The 19,164-nt window shown below is 47.5% G+C and overlaps 1 protein-coding gene across 1 annotated transcript in view; it reads left to right on the forward strand.

Moving 5' to 3' along the window:
- Positions 1–7,159: 7,159 nt before the first annotated feature.
- Positions 7,160–19,164, forward strand: part of DNAH1 (dynein axonemal heavy chain 1) — a 67,586-nt gene continuing 55,581 nt past the window's right edge. Inside the window, exons 1-10 of the mRNA XM_054077049.1 lie at positions 7,160–7,375; positions 7,945–8,017; positions 10,393–10,567; positions 11,075–11,231; positions 11,759–11,891; positions 13,368–13,529; positions 14,065–14,317; positions 15,842–15,999; positions 16,763–16,974; positions 18,211–18,509. Coding sequence (XP_053933024.1) covers positions 7,163–7,375; positions 7,945–8,017; positions 10,393–10,567; positions 11,075–11,231; positions 11,759–11,891; positions 13,368–13,529; positions 14,065–14,317; positions 15,842–15,999; positions 16,763–16,974; positions 18,211–18,509 — 1,835 coding nt within the window. The 5' untranslated portion in view covers positions 7,160–7,162. The remainder of the gene's footprint in view (positions 7,376–7,944; positions 8,018–10,392; positions 10,568–11,074; positions 11,232–11,758; positions 11,892–13,367; positions 13,530–14,064; positions 14,318–15,841; positions 16,000–16,762; positions 16,975–18,210; positions 18,510–19,164) is intronic.

Consider the following 19,164-nt stretch of genomic DNA (forward strand, 5'->3'; position numbering starts at 1 on the left):
CCTCTGCCCCCATGCCAGGCTATGCAGGTGTCCTTCCATCCAGCCCAATGGCTGTTGTGTCCACAGGAAGCCCTGCGGAGCTCTGCTCCTCTCATCCTGCTCACAAGGACATGTTCATCTGCGGGGCGCAGGGCTGTGCAGCAGGACCTGCTCTCAGCTCCCTGCCTGCCTGGCCAGGCGTGGCGGATGAAGGGGCTATGAAACACTCCCCTCCTGCAGGAGGCTCTGCTCTGCTGCTTCATCCTTTCATCCTCCTCCTCTGCCCTTCATTCTCCCTTGCATGAAATCTCTTACTGTTAAGGCTTTTAATTTTTTTTTTTCCTCTTTAAATCCTTTCCTCTCTACTTCTACCACCTCCTCCTTCTCCCCCAAAATAATCCAAACTCGTTCTTCCTCCCTCCCCCGTTGGGCTGGCACTGCTCATCCCTTGCCCACCATCCCCTCCCTGAGCAATCCGCTTGTTGTCCCTCCTAGAAGGTCTTGGTGCCACCTGTGGTGGTGGCTCAGAGGTGGCACTGGATGCTTTGCACTGTCCCTGCGGTGGCAGCTCTGAGGTGGCAGTGGGAGCTCCATACTGAGGACTCTGAGGCAGCAGCAGGGGATTGGTGGCAGTGACTCTAAGGTGGCAGTGGGCACTTTGCAGTGTCCTTGCGGTGGCGCTGGGGTGGGAGTGGGTGCTCTGCAGTGTCCCTGAGGTGGCTCTACGGTAGCAGTGGGCGCTTTGCAGTGTCCCTGTAGTGGCAGTGGGTGCTTTGCAGTGTCCCTGGGGCGGCTCTGGGGTGGCACTGGGTGCTTTGCAGTGTCCCTGAGGCAGCTCAGAGGTGGCACTGGGCTCTCTTCATTGTCCCTGTGATGGCTCTGGGGTGGCAGAGGGCACTTTGCAGTGTCCCCGGGGTGGCTCTGGGGTGGCACTGGGCACTTTGCAGTGTCCCTGTGGTGGCTCTGGGTTGGCACTGGGCACTTTGCAGTGTCCCCGGGGTGGCTCTGGGTTGGCACTGGGCACTTTGCAGTGTCCCTGTGATGGCTCTGGGGTTGCAGAGGGCACTTTGCAGTGTCCCCGGGGTGGCTCTGGGGCGGCAGTGGGGGCTCCGCAGTGTCCCCGGGGTGGCGGTGGGCACTCGGCAGTGCCTCTGCCAGCTCCCAGGTGGCTCTCCGCAGCGTCCCCGGGTGGCCCCGAGCCGGGTCCCTCCTCCCCCGGCGCCTCCCCCGCTCCACCCGTAGCAACGATCGCAGCGTCCGGTCGCTGCAGCCCGGCCGGGGGCCGCTGTGTAGCGCCCGGCGGGCGGGGCCGGGGCCGGGAAGGGGCGGCACGAGGTGCCGGGGCGGCGGGGGAGGCAGGCGGGGCGGCCCGGGGGTGCAGGTGCGTTTTAGACAGACAGACGGACACGCAGGTGCGGGCGATGAGAGACCCGCCCGCCTGGGGCTGAGGGTGTGGGGCGGGGTTTGGGCTCCTCGCACGGGCAGAACCAGCCGTGAGGGGGGCGAGAGGAGTGGGGGGGGGAGTTCTGCCTCGGGACTCGGCGCTGGGGAGGCGGCACCTCGAAGCTTGGGTTCAGGTTTGGGGCCCTCACTACGAGAAGGACGTTGAGGGGCTGGAGCGTGTCCAGAGAGGGGGAACGGAGCTGGGGAAGGGGCTGGAGAACAAGGGCTGTGAGGAGCAGCTGAGGGAACGGGGGCTGGAGGGGAGACTTCATCTCCCAGAGGCTGCAGTGAGGCGGGTGCTGGTCTGTTCTCTCATGTAACAAGTGATAGGATGAGAGGGAATAGCCTCAAGTTGCACCAGGGAAGGATTAGACTGGGTATTAGCAAAAATTTCTTTCCCGAAACAGTGGTGAAGCACTGGCAGAGGCTGCGCAGGGGAGTGGTGGAGTCTCCCTCCCTGGAGGGGTTCAGAAAACATATAGACATGGCACTTTGGGACGTTGTTTAGTAGACACGATGGTGTTGAGCTGACAGGTGGACTTGATGAGCTTAGAGGTCTTTTCCAACCTCTGTGATTCTAAGTAAGGTGTCCCCCCTCCACTGGTGCAGAGCCGGAGGTGTGGGGAGCTGCTCCCCTGCCCTCTGGTCTCCACGAGCACTTTGCTGCCCTGAGGTTGTTCCTCTTGAGCTTCGGTACCAACAGAGCCTGTGGTGCTTCGTAAACGAAACAAACTGTTGGGGGTCACGGTCTGAATACTTTGTGTGATGTCTTGGAACACCCGCCACGGCTATAAACTCAAAATGTGTGGTGTAACCTTGTTGTTACGGCACTCGGTGTAATGAGTAACGCCGTTCGCCATCAGTCTTGCTGTTCCCCCCCTGCGTCCCTGTGTTCTAGTGGTGTTTGCATGGTGCTTTCCCATGGAGAAAGGAATGTGTTTGAGAACCCAGAGGAAAATCAATTTTAAACCCACGCAAATTGTTGGAGGGAATGGGCTGCTATAAAACTCAAAATTACTTTCAGCTCCCTTTTAAAGTAGAAGAGGTTTGAAGAGGATAATGTTTAAAGCAGTTTGAGAGCGCATCACCTTGTCTGAGCTTATATTATATGGTTTAAATTATAGGAAGAAAGAATTTCTATGTGTTAGCATCTGGATGTGTAGTAGTTGGTTTGGCTATCCACAGATAAATAGATTTCAGATAAATGACTACTAGATTTCAATCTGCAGTTTTGCTTAGGGGTTAGATTATTTTAAAAGTACTTTTCTCTTTTTCTGTTGCAAATTTTAGCCATTTTGAACCTTATTTGAAAGAAAAGAATCCATTTTGTCAAAGCTTTGGATCAAAGAACTGAAGTAGAGGAAACAGATCAAAAAGCTTGTACCAGACATTGAGCAAGACACGTGGGAGTTTGACTTCTTGGATATGTAAAGCCTGGATGTACTGAGAAATTGTAATTATAGTTTTGCCACGATGACACACAGACGCTGTAGCTAATATTGTGTCAGCAGTGACATTCGAATATGCTCTCATTTTGAACAGTTCAGTTTAGTACAACGCACCTGGTATATCTAGGAAACATGCTTTTCAGGTGTGAGAGAGCATGACTGAGCTGCTGGAAAGATGGGTATTTCAGCAGCCGTGAAAAGACTTTCAAAGCTTATCGTAGCCAAAGCTGGGATGACAAGGTGCCAGGCAGATGTTTGCTGTTGAAGAGTGGGAAGATACTCCCAGACTTCAGGCTTTCCAGTACCTGAAGGGGGCCTGCAAGAGAACTGGTGAGGGACTCTTTACAAGAGCATGGAGTGGTAGGATGTTGGGCAATGGCTTTAAATTGGAAGGGTGAAGATATAGATTAGACATTAGGAAGAAATTCTTCATGATGAGGGTGGGGAGGCCCTGGTGCAGGTTGCCAGGGGGAGTTGTGGCTGCCCCATCGCTGGAGGTGCTCAGGGCCAGGTTGGATGGGCCTTGGGTAGCCTGGTGTAGTGGGAGGTGCCCCTGCCCATGATGGAGGGTTGGTTTTGGATAGGCTTTAAGGTCCCTTCCAACCCAAGCCATTCTGATTCTATGATATACAGGGGCAGTGGAGAATGAAGGGTGAGTAGAGGGTCTGCTTTCAGAAAGACATCCAATTGCAAGGAGGTGCTCTCCTTTCCCCCCATCTTTGAACCTCTCCTTGTTGAAGGGGAGCTCCAGCTCCCAGTAGGACAAGATTGAAGGCTGCAAACACGGCAGGCAGCTGGCCTCCAGTGTGTGTCAACAGCGTTGACAATCCACACCAAGCTGTGCTGCCCAAGGATCAGGGTCCAGGATCACCCTTGGATAGAGAGTGGGGAGGACAGCCCTGGAGTCCACATACTCCTTGTCATTTTGGGGGAACTGGGAGGGTGGAAGATGCTGCTGGTGCTGTTGGAGGATGGAGAAGAGTGAATTACTCTGCAAGAAATCCCTTGGCTCAGCAGCTAGGCTGATGTCCTGGTTTCAGCTGGCATAGAATAGTTAAGTTTCTTCCCAGTAGCTGTTGTGTTTTGAATTTTGTATGAAAATAGTGTCAAGAACATTGTTTTAGTTGTTGCTATGTAATGTTTATGTTTGGCTGGGACAGAGTTGATTTTCTTCACAGCAGCCGCTGTGTTTTAGAGTTAGTGTAAGGAGAACATTGATAATACACTGATGGGTTTAGTTGTTGCGAAGAAATCAAGGATTTTTCCAGTTTCTTGTGCTCTGCTAGAGCGCGGGTGCACAAGAAGTCAGGACAGAGCGCAGCCCAGCAGCCGGCCGGAGAGATACCCGGTACTATGGAACGTCATCCTCACTATATAAATGGGAAGTGGGACAGTGTTCATTGCTCCAGGGTAGCTGCTCAGGAACAGGCTGAGCATCGGTTTTTGGGTGGTGAGCAATTCATTGTGCATCACTTGATTTGTATATTATTATTATCCTTATTCACTCTTCCTTTGTCTTTATCTCAACCCGCAAGTTACCAATTTTTTCAATTCTCCCCATCCCACTGGAGATGGGGAAGGGAGTGAGAGAATACCTGCATGGTCCCAGTTACCAGCTGGGGTTAAAACCACAACAGCTGAATAGAAGAGAGATGATATCTCTTCTCATCTTTTAAACCAATCTGGAGACCATTCCTGAGAACTGGATGGGAACTCCAAACCACTAGCTAGCTGGAGGCTTGCACCACAGTGAGCTTCCCACCGTGCTCTGGGAAACCTCCTTGCTGGAAAGCCTGGCCACATCCCAGCAGCTGGGCTGGAAGGGAAGTAGGGTACCCTTTGTGCTTAGCAATTATCCCATCTCCGTATGAGCTTTGGCATGCTCAATTCTACTGTTTGGGAAGCTTTGGAGTCTTGATTTTGTTCTTTATTTTGGGATGGTGTGTGCCAGGTTGCTTTTTTACAGTTAGAAACACCAGAGCCTCCCTCTGTGCAGTGGTGAAAGCGTGACAGATGGATGGTTCTGAGATGGACACTGAGTAGGGGTTTGTTTTATTTTGAGGTAAGTGCTCAGGAATGAATTTACAGAGGTGTGAGTTGAGTATATGGGGAGCAAAGCAGTGAAGAATTAGGACTGCTGTGGGCAGGCTGGGTACACACTTCTGCCCCATCATGGGAACTCGGTAGTCATGGGCAGCAGCCACATTATTAACTGGATGATCTTTAAGGTCCCTTCCAACCCAAAACATTCTATGATTCTATGATTGGCAGTCCTGCTTAATAGGGACTGGGCTCCATTGCTCACCCTGCTAAAGGTTCAGATGGACCTTGTGTCCTGGCATTAGGTTTTTTGAATTGGATGGGTTTAGGATTCTGGTCCTAAGAGGAAAAAGTACAGCAAGGCACGTCGCCATCTGTGCCCGGGAAGAGGATGCTCAGGTGACATATCAAGAGAGCCGCCGCAGGGTTGTTCTGCCTTGCTGCTGTTCTCTGTGTCGGTGCAGCAGGCACGAAGGAGTCCAGCAGTGATTCATCATGAATCCTTGGATCTTGGCTGATACCAATCAATCCTGCTGGGCTGCTAAAATAGATATGGCCAAAGCATAAAATAGCTAATAAAAACAAAATCCTCCATGGAAAATTCATTCTTCAGGGTACGAGGTTCCAGTTGCCGTGCCAAAGAGAGGCTGAGAAGGGAAAGATTTGAGATTTTCGAGCCTGAAAGAGGGGAGGGAGTGTTATTGATCTCATCTCCCGAGTCTCTTCAATCTGGTCTTTTACTTCATTTCTCTTAAAAGATTTGTGTCATGGTAACCTTGATTTATTATCTGGTTTCTCTTTTGAATCAACCTCTCAAAATTGTGCATTGGCTTGAACCTGCAGTAATAAACCAGCACAGTTATTCCCCCTTATCTCCGGCATGCATGTAATGCTTTCTCTGCTGTGTGTACCCGATTCATTCTTGCAGACAGGCAGCAAGGTGAAATTCAGAAAAGATTGTCCTTTCTGATCAAGAGTATAGGACAGGCAGAGTTTTCGCTCCATTCAAGAGCAGAGCAGAGAGGGCATGGGAGGAAGGGATGCTGTAGTGTTGTCTCCATGTCAAGATGACTCTCCAGACAGGTACTGTGCCAGCTGTGGCCCACAAGACCAGGCAAGGTCTTTCTAGGGCATAACTGCGGCAAGCTGGAGGACTCCGGCACAGCAGCCTGTTGCAGAGGCTTGGCCTCCAGAAGGAAGCAGGGCAGATGGGTAGGTCCTAGCAAGGGTGCAGGACACAAACTGTTAGTCGGGTAGGGCTGGATGAGGAGTCTGGGTCTAGCCCTGAGCAGGAATTTTTGAATAAGCTGTATTGCACTCGGAGCACCCTTGAGAGGCACCGCAGAGAGCTTTGACTCATAATTTATGGGAATAGGCTATGTATACATCATTACTTTGGTGCATGTGTGTGCAGGCTGGAGGGGCTTGTGTGTCTTTAGCTGTACTAATTAGTTACAGTAGTCATCTCAGTGTTTAGACAAGCCTCAAATCAAGGGTTGCGTTATCATTGGGCCACAAGTCCAAGGGCTGCTCTTAATTAGTATCTCAGTACACAACGGTTTGTATAAAATGAAGTGGTACGGCTCTGATATTTGCCTGAACTTGTGTCTTCCAAGGTGGGAAAGTAGAAATTATTAGTGAGCTGAGATCACCAGCAAAAGTATCTCCCGCAGGAGGAGAGAGAGAAGGGTGCTTCTGGCTATATTTTAATATTCGTTAGGCGATGTTTAAACATCTCTCCTGAATTATTTAAATGAAAGAGTCAGACTTGACACCTGGGAGTAGCTGTATTGGTATCCAGGCTGCAGCATACTCCCACTGGAGTCAAGGTTTTTAAGGGATTTGGGTACAGCAAAAGTAGCACTTTTCTTGTAGTCCCAGTTTACTCAAATTCTCCTGGCAGCCTTTTGAATGCTGTCACAGATCCAGGAAGACCCTGCTGCTTCAGGAAAGCAGCTTTTCACATGTATACTGCTGGTTTTCCCTCTCCAAAACCCATTTGGAATAATAAAGCAGTCTCTTTCCCCAGGGTTAGTGAGCCATTGAGTCACCCTCGTGAGACGGATACCCCCCAGGTCATGAAGGCATCTCTTGGTACCGAAGCAGGAGGTCACACCTACCTTGTTACTCACTTGTCTTCATAGCAAGCCAAGGATATCCAGCGTGGTGGGAGGGTGTGGAGGAGTGCAAAAGATAATGTTTAACAGTATCAATGTCTTTCTACTCCAGCAAGCCCAGGGTTACCTAAGAAGATGGATAAAGCAAAGAAGGATTTGACAAATTCTCTGAGTGGGAGCCCCAACCCTGTTGACACCAGCAATGAGGCTTCATCTTGGGAATGTGATCCAAGAATGAGTCTGTTGCTTCCTGGTAGCTGCAACCAGGGGCCAAACAAACACTCAGCGTTTACACAAAAGGTGTTTCATGCTGATGTCCTCGGCCCAGGTGCCTCCAGCATCTCAGGGGTAAGTACAAATAATAATTCTTTTTCTGACACTGTACTTCTAAAATGGAAAGACCTATGGTCCACTTGGTATGGAGAAATATAGCTTTCACCCCAGGTCCTAGCTCTTTGCTTTGGTCAGAGGCCTTTGTGCAAGACCAAGTGAAGCCATAAGGTTCTTCTGGATCATAGTTGTGCAGCTGTTCCCGGTGGCCAGTGCTGTCACTTTCGTCATGATGTTGCTAGGGTTTAGGATGCCAGCATGGCAGAGCAGGCATATGATTGCAACTGCAGATGATATTTGGAAGTAAAACCCTAGTGACTCCCTGCCATGAGGCCCCAGTCCATGTTTTGAGCTGGCATGAGGCTACTGACAAATCCTCTGCCTCTCTGTGGATTAGGCTGAAGTTTCCAGGTATGTGTGTGTCTTTGAGCCTTTTCTGACCATTACTCACAGTCTCAATTGTCCCTAAAGCTCTGGTAAAATGAGCCTTACAGCCTCATTCTCTGTCTGGACCTCTATAAGCCACCCTCCCACTGTGCTACAACTGTGCTTTATCTCTCACACTTCCATCTCATGCTGCATTTCAGGATGTTTGTGCTGCCCCCCACATGTACCGTTCTTTGCTAGGACAGGCGGACCTGGAGCAGCACACCCCTAAAGGTAAATATACTGAGAGGGAACATGATGTGGCAGGACATGGGGCCATAATGCTTTAGGCTGCTTATAGTGAGTGTGCTGGGAACTAGGCTGATGACTCTAGGTTTAGTGCACTGCTTTCATTCTGCTCTCAGCGCCAGGAATGATGCTGAGCTGTTTGAATGTCCTGTGAAAAGTAAATTTTATTTAGAGCTGGAGCAAAGTACTCTGACTGGATGGTAGAACTATGCCCCCTTTTCTCCTGGATATAGCTACTCCCCCCCAGGGTCCAGGGTAGACTGCATTGCTGCCTATGAAAGTTTGATCCCACAGGCCATGCGCTGAGAGAGCACTGAATTTGCATGCGTTATTGTTGCATATGGGGCCAGCAACGCCCCTTTTCTTTGAAAATGGGACCTGCCTGTGAGAGCTGTATTCAGGATCTAGATACCCAGAGCCAAAAGCATGATCGTCTCTCCTTTTATTCATTCTGCATCCAGCTGTGCCCCGAAGCGGCTTACTCTTTCTAGATGCAAGAGGTCTTTGTGTCTACAAAGCTTCTGGTCCCACCTGCTTACAAGAGCTTGTAGTATCACAGATGCTCAAACACAGGAACAGAGCATGGTTAGCCAGCACTCTCCTGGCCCCCAAAGCACTCCTGGGGATATGGATCATAGGCTGGTGGCGGGTGGAGAGAAAGTGTGAGTGTGAGAGGATTTTAGCCTCAGAGAAAGATGGTAACTATATATACCACCTTCCTGTGCTTAGAAGTGACATTTATTTTCATGAGTGAGGACAAATGACTGCATCCTCAAGTGAATCTTGACAAGCTAGACTCATCCCTAACAAGTGGAGACAGATCTCTATTTATGATCTGCTGCTTCTTCAAGGGGGAAGAAGCTATCAGGCTGGAAATGTAAATGCAAATGAAACGCTAAGTATTGACATAAATAGTTGATAGTGCACAAAGTGCCATAATGGATGGTGCCATGGATTTTGCAACAATGAAGTGACAAAATTGGAACAGCTGTGCTCCCTGACAAGAAATATAAATCAGGGCCATTCTGGAAGGACCCCAAGCAAGAGATATGCATGAGGCTAAAGGAGTTGTAGTAAACCTTTTGCATTTTAAGGATTCCTCAAGGTTATTGTAAACACGCATATTGGTGTTGACAATGGAAGTGTTTAGGATCATATTTAGATGCCCTTCCTAAGAGAGAGGAGCCCATTTAGTGGCTGTTTCCTTTAATCCCTAAGCAGACAATGTGTAGCCAGGGGGGTCTTGTCAGAGGCCATTTAGGAAGAACAAGAAAGTAGCCTCTTAAAAGACCTTTTCTGTACCTGATAATCCTGAATTATGTCTGGGTTCAGCATTATTGCCTGCTCTGCACAATTGCTTCGAAATCAAGGGGTCGCGTCCATGAAGCAAGCAGAAGCACCCAGAGCAGGGTGTCCAAAGCTTGACATCCAAAACACACACTTATGAGCCAACCTTTAAGTTTCTCCTTGGTAAAGTGTGAAAGTTCATCAAATGAAAAGCATCCACTCCACTGAAATCTATTTTTAACTCAATGCCTATCTCTGTCTAGGGAATAGTGCTTTTTAAAGCTTGCATGCAGTTACTTAATTTAGGTTAAGCTTCAAATTCCCACTTTGCTGCTGTTCTATTATTTGCGGCTTGCTTAGCGATATAAACAATTTAGTTTATTTATGGTGTAAATGACATGGTTTAATTTCAGCCACTTCTTGGAAATATATACTTTTGGCTTAGTCCAAATTTCCATTGAAAACACTTGGCCAAATTGTGAGATTGTTAGCTGTTTAACTCACTTTTTTTCTCATACCACTGCTGATGTGAGTGGGAGTTTTGCTTAAGCAAAAACTGAGGAGATGTTTGTCCCAAGTAAGGTGTGAATAGGGACTTCAACACATGGAGATGACCTGAGCGGCTTGTTCTCTCCTGCAATATTCATAAGCTCTTTATCACCATCTTGACCGAGTTCCTCTCAGCTCCAAGTGACTCTTGGTCTCAGGTCACCCTGGGGAGGCGGAGGACTCCCACCTGTTTCTGAGAGTGAGGTAAGCTGGGTACTAGAGTCAGCAACCTGCCCACAATCGTGTAGAATGTGCAGGAAAACTGGGAATAGAACAGAGCTCCTTAGAGCCAGGTCAGTGCCCTACCTTCTAATAAGGTGCGTGACGGTAATTCTCAGTGAATGCTTCTTCTTTGCCATCATTTTGATACTGGAAAACCACAATGACGTATTGCAGCAGGAAAAATGTTTTCCTTTCTGCTTCCCATTTGATCTCTGTGTGTGTGTGTGTGTGTGTGTGTGTGCGCGCGCGCAAAGCAGTTGATGTCCGGGGATTTCAGACATGTGCTTCTCTTTACCTCTTAGTCACAACCTTCAAGATGCCTGAGGACTTTGTAAGTATCCTGGATAAGCAAGTGACTGGACCAACCACCGAGAACCTCATCAAGTCAGACTTCCCAGTACAATCATTTAAGCCTAAAGTGCAGATTGCCTTCCAAAGGCTTCCAGGGCAATGCCCTCGGAAGATTGAGGTAGAGAGGTAAGTAGCCAGAAGGTGGCTAGAGATGTCTTTATGGAATGGACACAGCAGATTAGGGTGTTGATTTTTGCTTGCGTGACATGACGTGTCAAAAATCCTTAGGAAAATGTTACCCATTAGGGCAGTGGTTCCCAAAGTGGGAGGTGTGCGTTGAAGGAGGTGCACAAGACAGTTCACTGGGATGCGAGAAGAAAATATAGTTTTAAAATAGTGTTTATTTCACCTTTTTCTCATATTTTTTTGATTTCCATTTTTCTATGCTCTCTAATGTACATAATATATCAGTACAGTGTATATGTATATAATTTGTGAACTGGACGAGGTGATTGTTGTAGGTCCCTTCCAACTGAACTATTTTATTCTATAGATGGAGAAATATATTTTTATATATGTGGTGTGTACTCAAAAACTTTTGCTGATGGTGTGTACGATGAAAAAGTGGGTTTTCAGGGATAGGAGCCTTTCTAGGCGTATTAAGTAGTTACTCCCCCATCTGATTCGAAACAGGAGAAGACGGCTATATCTCACCTTTGATATCGCTGAGCTCTTGGCCAGCAAGGGGATAGACTCCAACCAGCTGATGCCGAGGCACCGCAAACCTGACAATATGCCAACTATTGAGGAGAAGAGAGATCCTGTCTTTCCCATCTACCTCCCACTAACGGTAAGATGATGTGTTTGGCACTCATGATCTATCTCCTTGCTTATATCACAGGATGTTCCTGAGAACTGCAGTTCACTTGGAGATCGTTGATACAACAAATGATAAAACAAGGAAATACTTTAGGGCAGGTCTGCGCTGTGAAGGATCTTTACAAGATGCTGAGCATCTTCTGCAGGGTCCTCACAACTTTATCAGAATGAATAGCCCTTGAGGGTACTCCTTGCTGTCATTTTTGTGTCCAAATAAAAGATGCCGTCTCATGTTTCCTTCGTAGTCAGCTGTATTAACTGCGTGAGACCTCTCCAGGTGGTGTCTCTGCTCCCTGGGAAAGGGTTAGAGATACAGATGTCGCTGTGTGGGAGAAGATTGTTGATCAAAGATCAGCATAGCTTTTGCACCGGCATTGTGTTCTCTTTTTCTAGCCCGTTTAGGAACTGCATATTCATTTTCTTCCCATGAAATTTTCTATTAAGAATTTTCTTCTTTCTGAAATAAGACTTCATTGAACTCCTGTCTTGGCTTTTTAGATATTTGACAACGACGACTATGACTGTCGAACTCCAGAAGAGTGGATCTCGCTAGGACTGGAACCAGGATCTCACGATAGAAAGCCAGTGCCTGGAAAAGCACTTTTACCTACAGATGATGTACTGGGACATGGTAAAGCTTGAATGACTTACTACTCAAGCGAGGCCACGCTAACAATTACAGACCCATTCCACAGCAGGGAGCATGTAGATTGTGACAAATGCAGCTCTGCATAACGGAAAAGCAATATCTCATTCTGACCAGGCAGTCAAAGCAAGAGACCAGGGACCTTGACAACTGTCAGTCCTGCCCTGGACTGACTATTTCCACTTTTTTAGAAATAGCTTCTGCCTTTTGCCCTCCTATTTCTGTGCCTGGAAGTCAGTACAATCAAAATTTCACTTTATTGATATATAGATATTATTATAAAGTTAGTTAGTTTGAACACAGTATGTTCTGTCTGGATTTCACTGCGAATGTGGGATCAGAAGTCAAGTTCAGATTGCAGTGGAAATCTAAGTAGTAAATCTGGGGCAAATAAATTGATGTCGATATCTGTTGTTTTCCTGTCACTCAAAGCCTTCCCAGTGAGAGGGCATGACCAGATACGCCTGTACTGGTGTCCAGTTGTTGCTGCAGCTCATATCAACACATCTGCACTCACTTTAAAGCACAGGAACTGGCATGCACACTGGCTGCAGCTCTGGGGCAATTTCCAGAGGCTCGGGTGTCTGCAAAATGTAAGCATAAAATGTAAGCTGTGTGGATCCTTGTGCAGACAGCATGTGCTGGTGAGTTCTGCTCACAGCTGAGTTAGGGAACACAACACCTGATCGCCCCCCAGGTTCTGCACGTGAGTGGTCAGACCCTCTGAGACCGGTGGCATCCACATAGCCTCAGCGCTGCTGCAAATTCCTGTAGCTCAGACCTGTGGTTAACAGCATCCATTCACAACTAACTTCATTATAACACTACCTTGATCTATATTGGTAGTGATATAAATATATATTGATCTGGTTAGCACCTCCCAGCATTAAGAGGGTCCAAACACTTAAGACATGCCCTGGGAGTGACCCAGAGAAATAATAGACTGGAGGAGAAAGCACAGGGGTTTACTCCTACTCCCAATTAGAAGAATGAGGACTCATGTGGAGGGCAACACAGGACTAGAGCCTCACATGGGAAAGGAGAACGGGATCCTCACAGAGCCCGTGTGGGTAATGACGGGTCCTCAGTCAAGGGGCGAAGGAATCGGGAGGTGAAGGGGTCCTCAGGTATGGGCTAAAAGTGAGGATGTAAGAGCACACAGGACCCAAATATGAGACTGTGGATGGAAAGAATGATAGAGACTGCCAGAAGCAGGAGGTGGGAGGATAGTCCACCAGGAACCCACGGAGGTGAGAGGAGGAGGAAAATGGAAGGCTCTGGAAATGCCAAGCTGTAAGACATGAGTTCATTATAGTTGATCACAGTAGAAATTATGTGAGATTGACTGAAATTCAAGCTATTAAATGGATTTGACTGTAGCATCACCACTCTGATCAGGGAAATTCATTTGCTATAGCCTCCAGGAGAATGGACTTAACCCTGTTTTCTTGATTTTCTCAGAGGACCCAAAAAGCCAGGAGTTAATCTATGAGTGGATTGATGTTGGTGTTCTGGATTATGACAAGGAGACAGAGCTCTACTTGGTCCATAAAACAGATAAGAATGGGCAGGTGCGGGATGAAGAAGGGAGACCCATCCTGAATGGAGGAATAACTCCAGAAGGTATGTTTTGAGCAAGGCCTTTTGGAACCTGACATATACTCTGAGATCCAATCCATTACCCATGCTGGTCCTGGGCAGAGATGGAAAGGGCATCAAGAAGTCATTTAATTCCTCTCTCTGTTACTACTCTTGACAGACATCTTTAACCTATCCTGAAAAACTTCCAGTGGAGAGAGCTCCACTCCTTAATTTGGCAGCCTGTTTGTGTCCTTCCTTTTGGAGATGCCTTTCCTTTTACTCTTATCACCCATCTATTATGCTTTCAAGATAAATTAAATGATGATCTTTCTGGGCCAATGCCATTTTGAGACAGATGTGGACAGATAAAGATGAAGTACACCCCTTTGAAAGGTTTGGAGATGCTGGTAATTCCATGCTTCTTGTCTCTTGCTGTGTTTAGATTTGGTCCCTCGTTTTGATCTCCAGTAAGCCAAACCAATTATATTGTCCATCAAAAAGCTGCTGTCGGTGTTGCAAGCCATTTTGGGGTTTGTGTTCCCTGTAGATTCATGTAAGCTTTACTTTTCTTTCCCAGGAAGAGCCCTGTTGTTGCCATGTCAGTACTGGGTGCCACGAATCTGCCTGATGTTTCTTGCTGAAGATCCCCGGGTGTTCGCACAGCGAGTAGTTTCTGCCGACAGCTTGCGTAAGAAGACACAAGCACTGCTACTTTATCACCTGTATGTGGACTGCATGCCCACAGATGGACTCAGTAGCATCAACGAGAAGAGCCTAGGGAGAATGAAGCTGTTGACTCTGCACACTCCCAAGCTGAAGAAAGAGAAATGGTAAAGCATCAAGTACACATCTGGGGTCTCAGCCTCCAGTCCATTAACCTTATAGGGTTCATAGAGCAACAAAATGAGTGGTAGTGGAGGCAGACCTTGAGCATCCAACTCACAGGCCATGGATCTTATCTGCTTTCCAGCCTGTGCACATGCATACCTCTCTCTTGCCCGAGGTGTGATCAGAAGTTGATAGGACAAGAGCCCCAGGAACATCTGTCTAGGATGGGTGATCTGTCAGCATTCCCGGATGAAATACATGTACTTCATGTGCAGATCCAGTGAGCTTTGCTTACACCTACATTTAAGCAGCCTTCACCGGCGGAGTAGTTGGACAGAAATGGCATGGTTGACCTTGTTGTCTCCCTGGTCTTTCAGGGAACAGATCAGACATTGCTGAAGTGATGTGCAAACCACCAGCTATCTCCAGAGTTAGCTGTTGTCTGCTGGTTACTCTTCTACTTATTAACAGCTGCTAAAATCAGAAGAAGTTCTGCACAGCATGAAGCAAACAGAACAGCGGATCTTCACCTGGATATAGTCTTTGAGATGCAGTTCATATCAGAAAGGTGTTTTAAGAGTCTCTGGGCTGATGACTCATGAGCCATTGGTGGTGTCGCTGGGAATCAGCCATGACTGATTGCCTGGCTTAGAGACAGGAAGATGTGAAGGGCTACGTGGTCTGCCAGCCTGAACTAGAGAGCAGGAGAGTAATTAGGCTTTGTTTGTGAGCAGAAATATGGGTATAAAGAAAAGCATTCTGCCTACTTGAGGTGAAAGATGATGATTTCCTAGGGCAAACAGAGCAGGGTTTCGGCACTTATACACGTTTTGGCTGAGGAGACTGATTTCAAGAGGTGTTCAGCAGGAGGCAGTTGGCAGGACAGCTCAGGTAGTCTAACTTTTCCAGAACTGCCAGCTGGCTTTCTAAGTTCCTGTTTTTCACCCCTCCTCTCTATAATGCTTCTCCCCCTGCACACCTGCAGTGGAGATTTCGTTTTGATCTCAAAAGATAGTTGAGAAGGCTGCAGTCCTTGTCCCATGTCCCCTCTTGCCTCAGTCATTAAACGTCCAGTTGATGGCTTTGCTGTCTGCTTCCTAGTCTGTACAGTTTTCCTGATGCATTCAGTAGGAGGTGAGCTTCTGGATTAGCAAATGCAGGTGGAAGGGAGTGAAAGGTAGGTTTTGCAGTAAAGGTATAGAATCATTAAGGTTGGAAAGGACCTCTAAGATCATCCAGTCCAACCATCAGCCAATACCACTGTGCCTACTGAACCATGCCCCAAAGTGCCATATCTAAATGCCTTTTGAATACCTCCAGGGATGGAGACTCCACCAGTTCCCTGCCCTGAGCAATTTCAGTAAAGAGAGCTTTCCTAATATCCGGTCTAAACCTCCCCTGGCGCAACTTGAAGTCATTTCCTTTCCTCTTATCACTTGTCACTTGGGAGAAGAGAAGGCATAGAAGTATAGACATAATTCTGCTCAAACTCTCTGGGTTATCATTGTTTCCATGTCTTATGATAGGGTGTTAGACCGTATGTGCTGCTTGGAGAAAGAAGTGAGGTTAGACTACCAACGCACCATGAACAGGATCAGCTTTGACAGAGTCGTCACTTCCAAACCTCAGACCTTTTTTTATGTCACCTTGCCAGATGAAGAAGAGAAGAAAGTACCAGAGAAAGGTACGCGACGTAGTGAAGCAGTTTAAGCGCGGCATGATCATAGGGTATCTTATCTTTGATAGGAGATATCTTTGTTGTAGAAACTCTCAGGTTCATGTTAATCATTAGGGCTCATGAGAGCTAGCAGCAGGAGATGACATGAGACTTTTGAGTATGTTTGCTCTTTTTTAAGGTATATTTGCATGTCCATGTTACCTCAGTTGAACACATTACTATCTCTCAGCTAAGCTGCAGTAACTCTGCACGTGTGCCCTTAATGGCACCAAATGCAAAGAAGGCAGTGTAATTAGCTTAACTGCTTTCTGCTTGGTGCTGTGCTGGGGTTGGCTGCCTTCCCTTTGCTGTCCCCAGCTGTGGCGCACTTCAGGTGTGCAAGAGGGCTCTGGCTCTTCTGGAATCCTGAACTAGAGGAAAATGACCACGGTAAAAGATGGGGCAGCTGTGCCTTGAAGCCTCTCTGGGAAGATTCTTCAAGTCCAATGTTCTTTCTCATGGAAACTTCAAGAGACAAGCCTCAGGAAAGTCAGGCACCCGGGCAGTCTCTCAACCCCTAATGAGAGGTTGCAGAAAGTCTCTGCTGCAGAGCAGAGAATCTCTTTTTATCCAGCCATCTGCTGATAGTGCTGCATGATAAGATTTGCGCATCAGAGGAGAGGCCTTTTCACAAGCGCTGTCCCAAAGGGAGCTGTACTCTTCCTCTAAAATAGAAGCTGGGATGGCCGTTGCAGACAATAACGTTCTTTTCTTTTTTTTTCAATGCCAGGGCTCATCTGGATCCCAGACTATCCTTTTGCTGAACGACAAGCAGATTTCAACTTTATCTCACTCCTGACGATGCCAGAAGTCATTCTTCTCCTTGCAGAAGTGCAAGATGAGTGCAACAAGGCAGCCACCATGTCTCTGTTTAACATAAACTTAGCCAAGCATGTCTGCTTGGAGGAATTTGAACAGATCCAGACCCAGACCTTCACTCAGGTGAGCGGAGGAGTGTTGGGGGGTGAACACACGGAGCAGCCTGTAGAGCTGTCAGCCTGTATCAGACAGATGCAGCAGCTGCAGATCAATTCCCTGGAAACGGATGAGCTTTCAAAGGAGACATTGTGGGTGGGACTGGGAGGAATTTGCATGTGCTGCCAAATTTATTGGGATATGGGGAGTAGGGGCTGAAGGAACCATAGCCTCCTAGTTAGTATCGGCCAATGCTGACCATGCTCTTAGTCATGCGTTAAGCGAGTGACCACGCATGGCTACAACTCCTCTTTCCTCCTCCTCATCTCCATGCAGGTAACAGTCCTGGTTAGCACTCAAGAGTTTCCTTTTTTTTTTTTTTGTTTTATTTCCCCACCCCTCCAGCTGCAAGGCACAACAGCTTTTTACCTCCGAAGCACTTGTGGCGATAATACTTTTCTACACTCCATGTTCTTTATGGACTTAATTAAATCACCCTGCTTGCAAAGCCAGCAGACAGACTAGGACAAAAATTTGCAGCTCTCTGGTAACTCTTGCCAGAAGATCTTCATGTCCTCTAAATGGGGGCAGCACTTTGCACCCTGAATATGGCCACACAGAGTAGCTTGCACAGGGTTACACCATAAATCAGTGGCGGAGGGCATGCGCTGGTCCTTCCCAATCCCATGCTGTTTCGGCTAGGCAGTGCTGTCATCCACTCAGTGACTGAGGTTGTTTTATTACACACAAGCCGCAGCTGCCTGTGGAGCAAACCTGACACTTGGTGGTATTTTAATAAATTAAAACACCACAGACTGCAGCCGCCCTTGGCTTCTGCACCTCTTTCTCCTTGCTTGTCAAGAGAAGACAGCATTCTGTCCTTTACTTGCTCATCATACCGTCTGCACAACTTTTTATGAGGGACCCTGACACTGGCAGCTCCGGGGATGCTGCTGTATAGAAAAGAGAACAAAAGGGAAACGCTGTGTATGAAAAGAAAGAATAGAGTGCTCCGGCTTTTTAATATCAGGCTTTCTCTTTGTAGGTCTTTTGTCAGTGAAAGGAGATGTATGGCCAGGTTGAGATGCCGCGTGTGTGTGCATGAATTTGAGAGCTACTGTTTAGCTGCCGCAGCTCTAAGAGAACAGTTACCTTTCACAGCAGAGAAAAGTTCAGCAGTCCCAGCTAGCAGCTAACCTTGCTGTGCTGCTTTCCTGTCCACCCTTGGAGGATTACACAGCTTGCTTTGTTTCTTTGCGCTAGGTTCAGGTGTTTCTCAAGAATACTTGGATCAGCAATCTAAAGGCTGCAGTAGAGAGCAGCCTGAGAGATGCAGGCAAAGACTGGTACAACCTGGAGGAGAGGGACTGGGATGCCTACCAGATGTCCAAGCTGTGTAAGCTGATGAAGCGCATCAGATTCATTCTTCAGAACTCTCTGCGCTGTCTGGTCCAGAAGTCACTGATTAGCTTCACCCAGCTTTTGCTGGATGCTTGCCATGGTATCCTGAATTGCTCAGAGGACATGGAATGGGGAGATGACCTCATCAATAGTCCATACAGGTAAGAAAGAGAGTGATGGGTGGAAAAGTGCAGAAGTGGAAAAGTGTAGTGCCATTGTCTTTCTAGCTACTGTTCTTGCAAGCAAGCTTTACACTGTATGAACACTTCAGGCTGAGCTGTTTCTCCTAGTCCTCCAGCTGACGTGTTTGCTTGAGCCTAGAAGAATGACACAGAGCTGGCTGCTCTCTTAGTATGGATTTCACGTTGCCGTTAGTGACATGAGGCAGCCCATCAGAACCAAGGTCTGTGACTTTGACATGCTGTTCTAACAATGAGCTACTTCCAGCATTCTCGACGGAGCAAATGATTACTACCAGCTTTTCTCTGGAGGTCAGGGAGAAGAACGCCAGGATGCATGGCTGCTTAATTCTGTTCTTGAATTAAACCTCGGGAGTAGCATCTTGCCTGGGTATTCTTTAAATACCAAATTTGGGTCGTCACAGTGCCTACAATTTTTTTCTATTGGATATTGATTTGGGGATTTCTGTCCTTCATGGTATTAAAAAAAAGAAGGTTTAGAAAACAGGGGATAAAAACCCCTGTCACTCGCATGAGGCCTTTTTCCTTGGAATCGGTGGAAGCCTTGACACTGACTTCAGCTGATCCTGAGCCATGCTGGTAACATACAGGACTGGAAGATACTGAATATAACTTC

Source organism: Cuculus canorus, chromosome 11, assembly GCF_017976375.1.
Source record: "Cuculus canorus isolate bCucCan1 chromosome 11, bCucCan1.pri, whole genome shotgun sequence".
Classification (NCBI taxonomy): domain Eukaryota; kingdom Metazoa; phylum Chordata; class Aves; order Cuculiformes; family Cuculidae; genus Cuculus; species Cuculus canorus.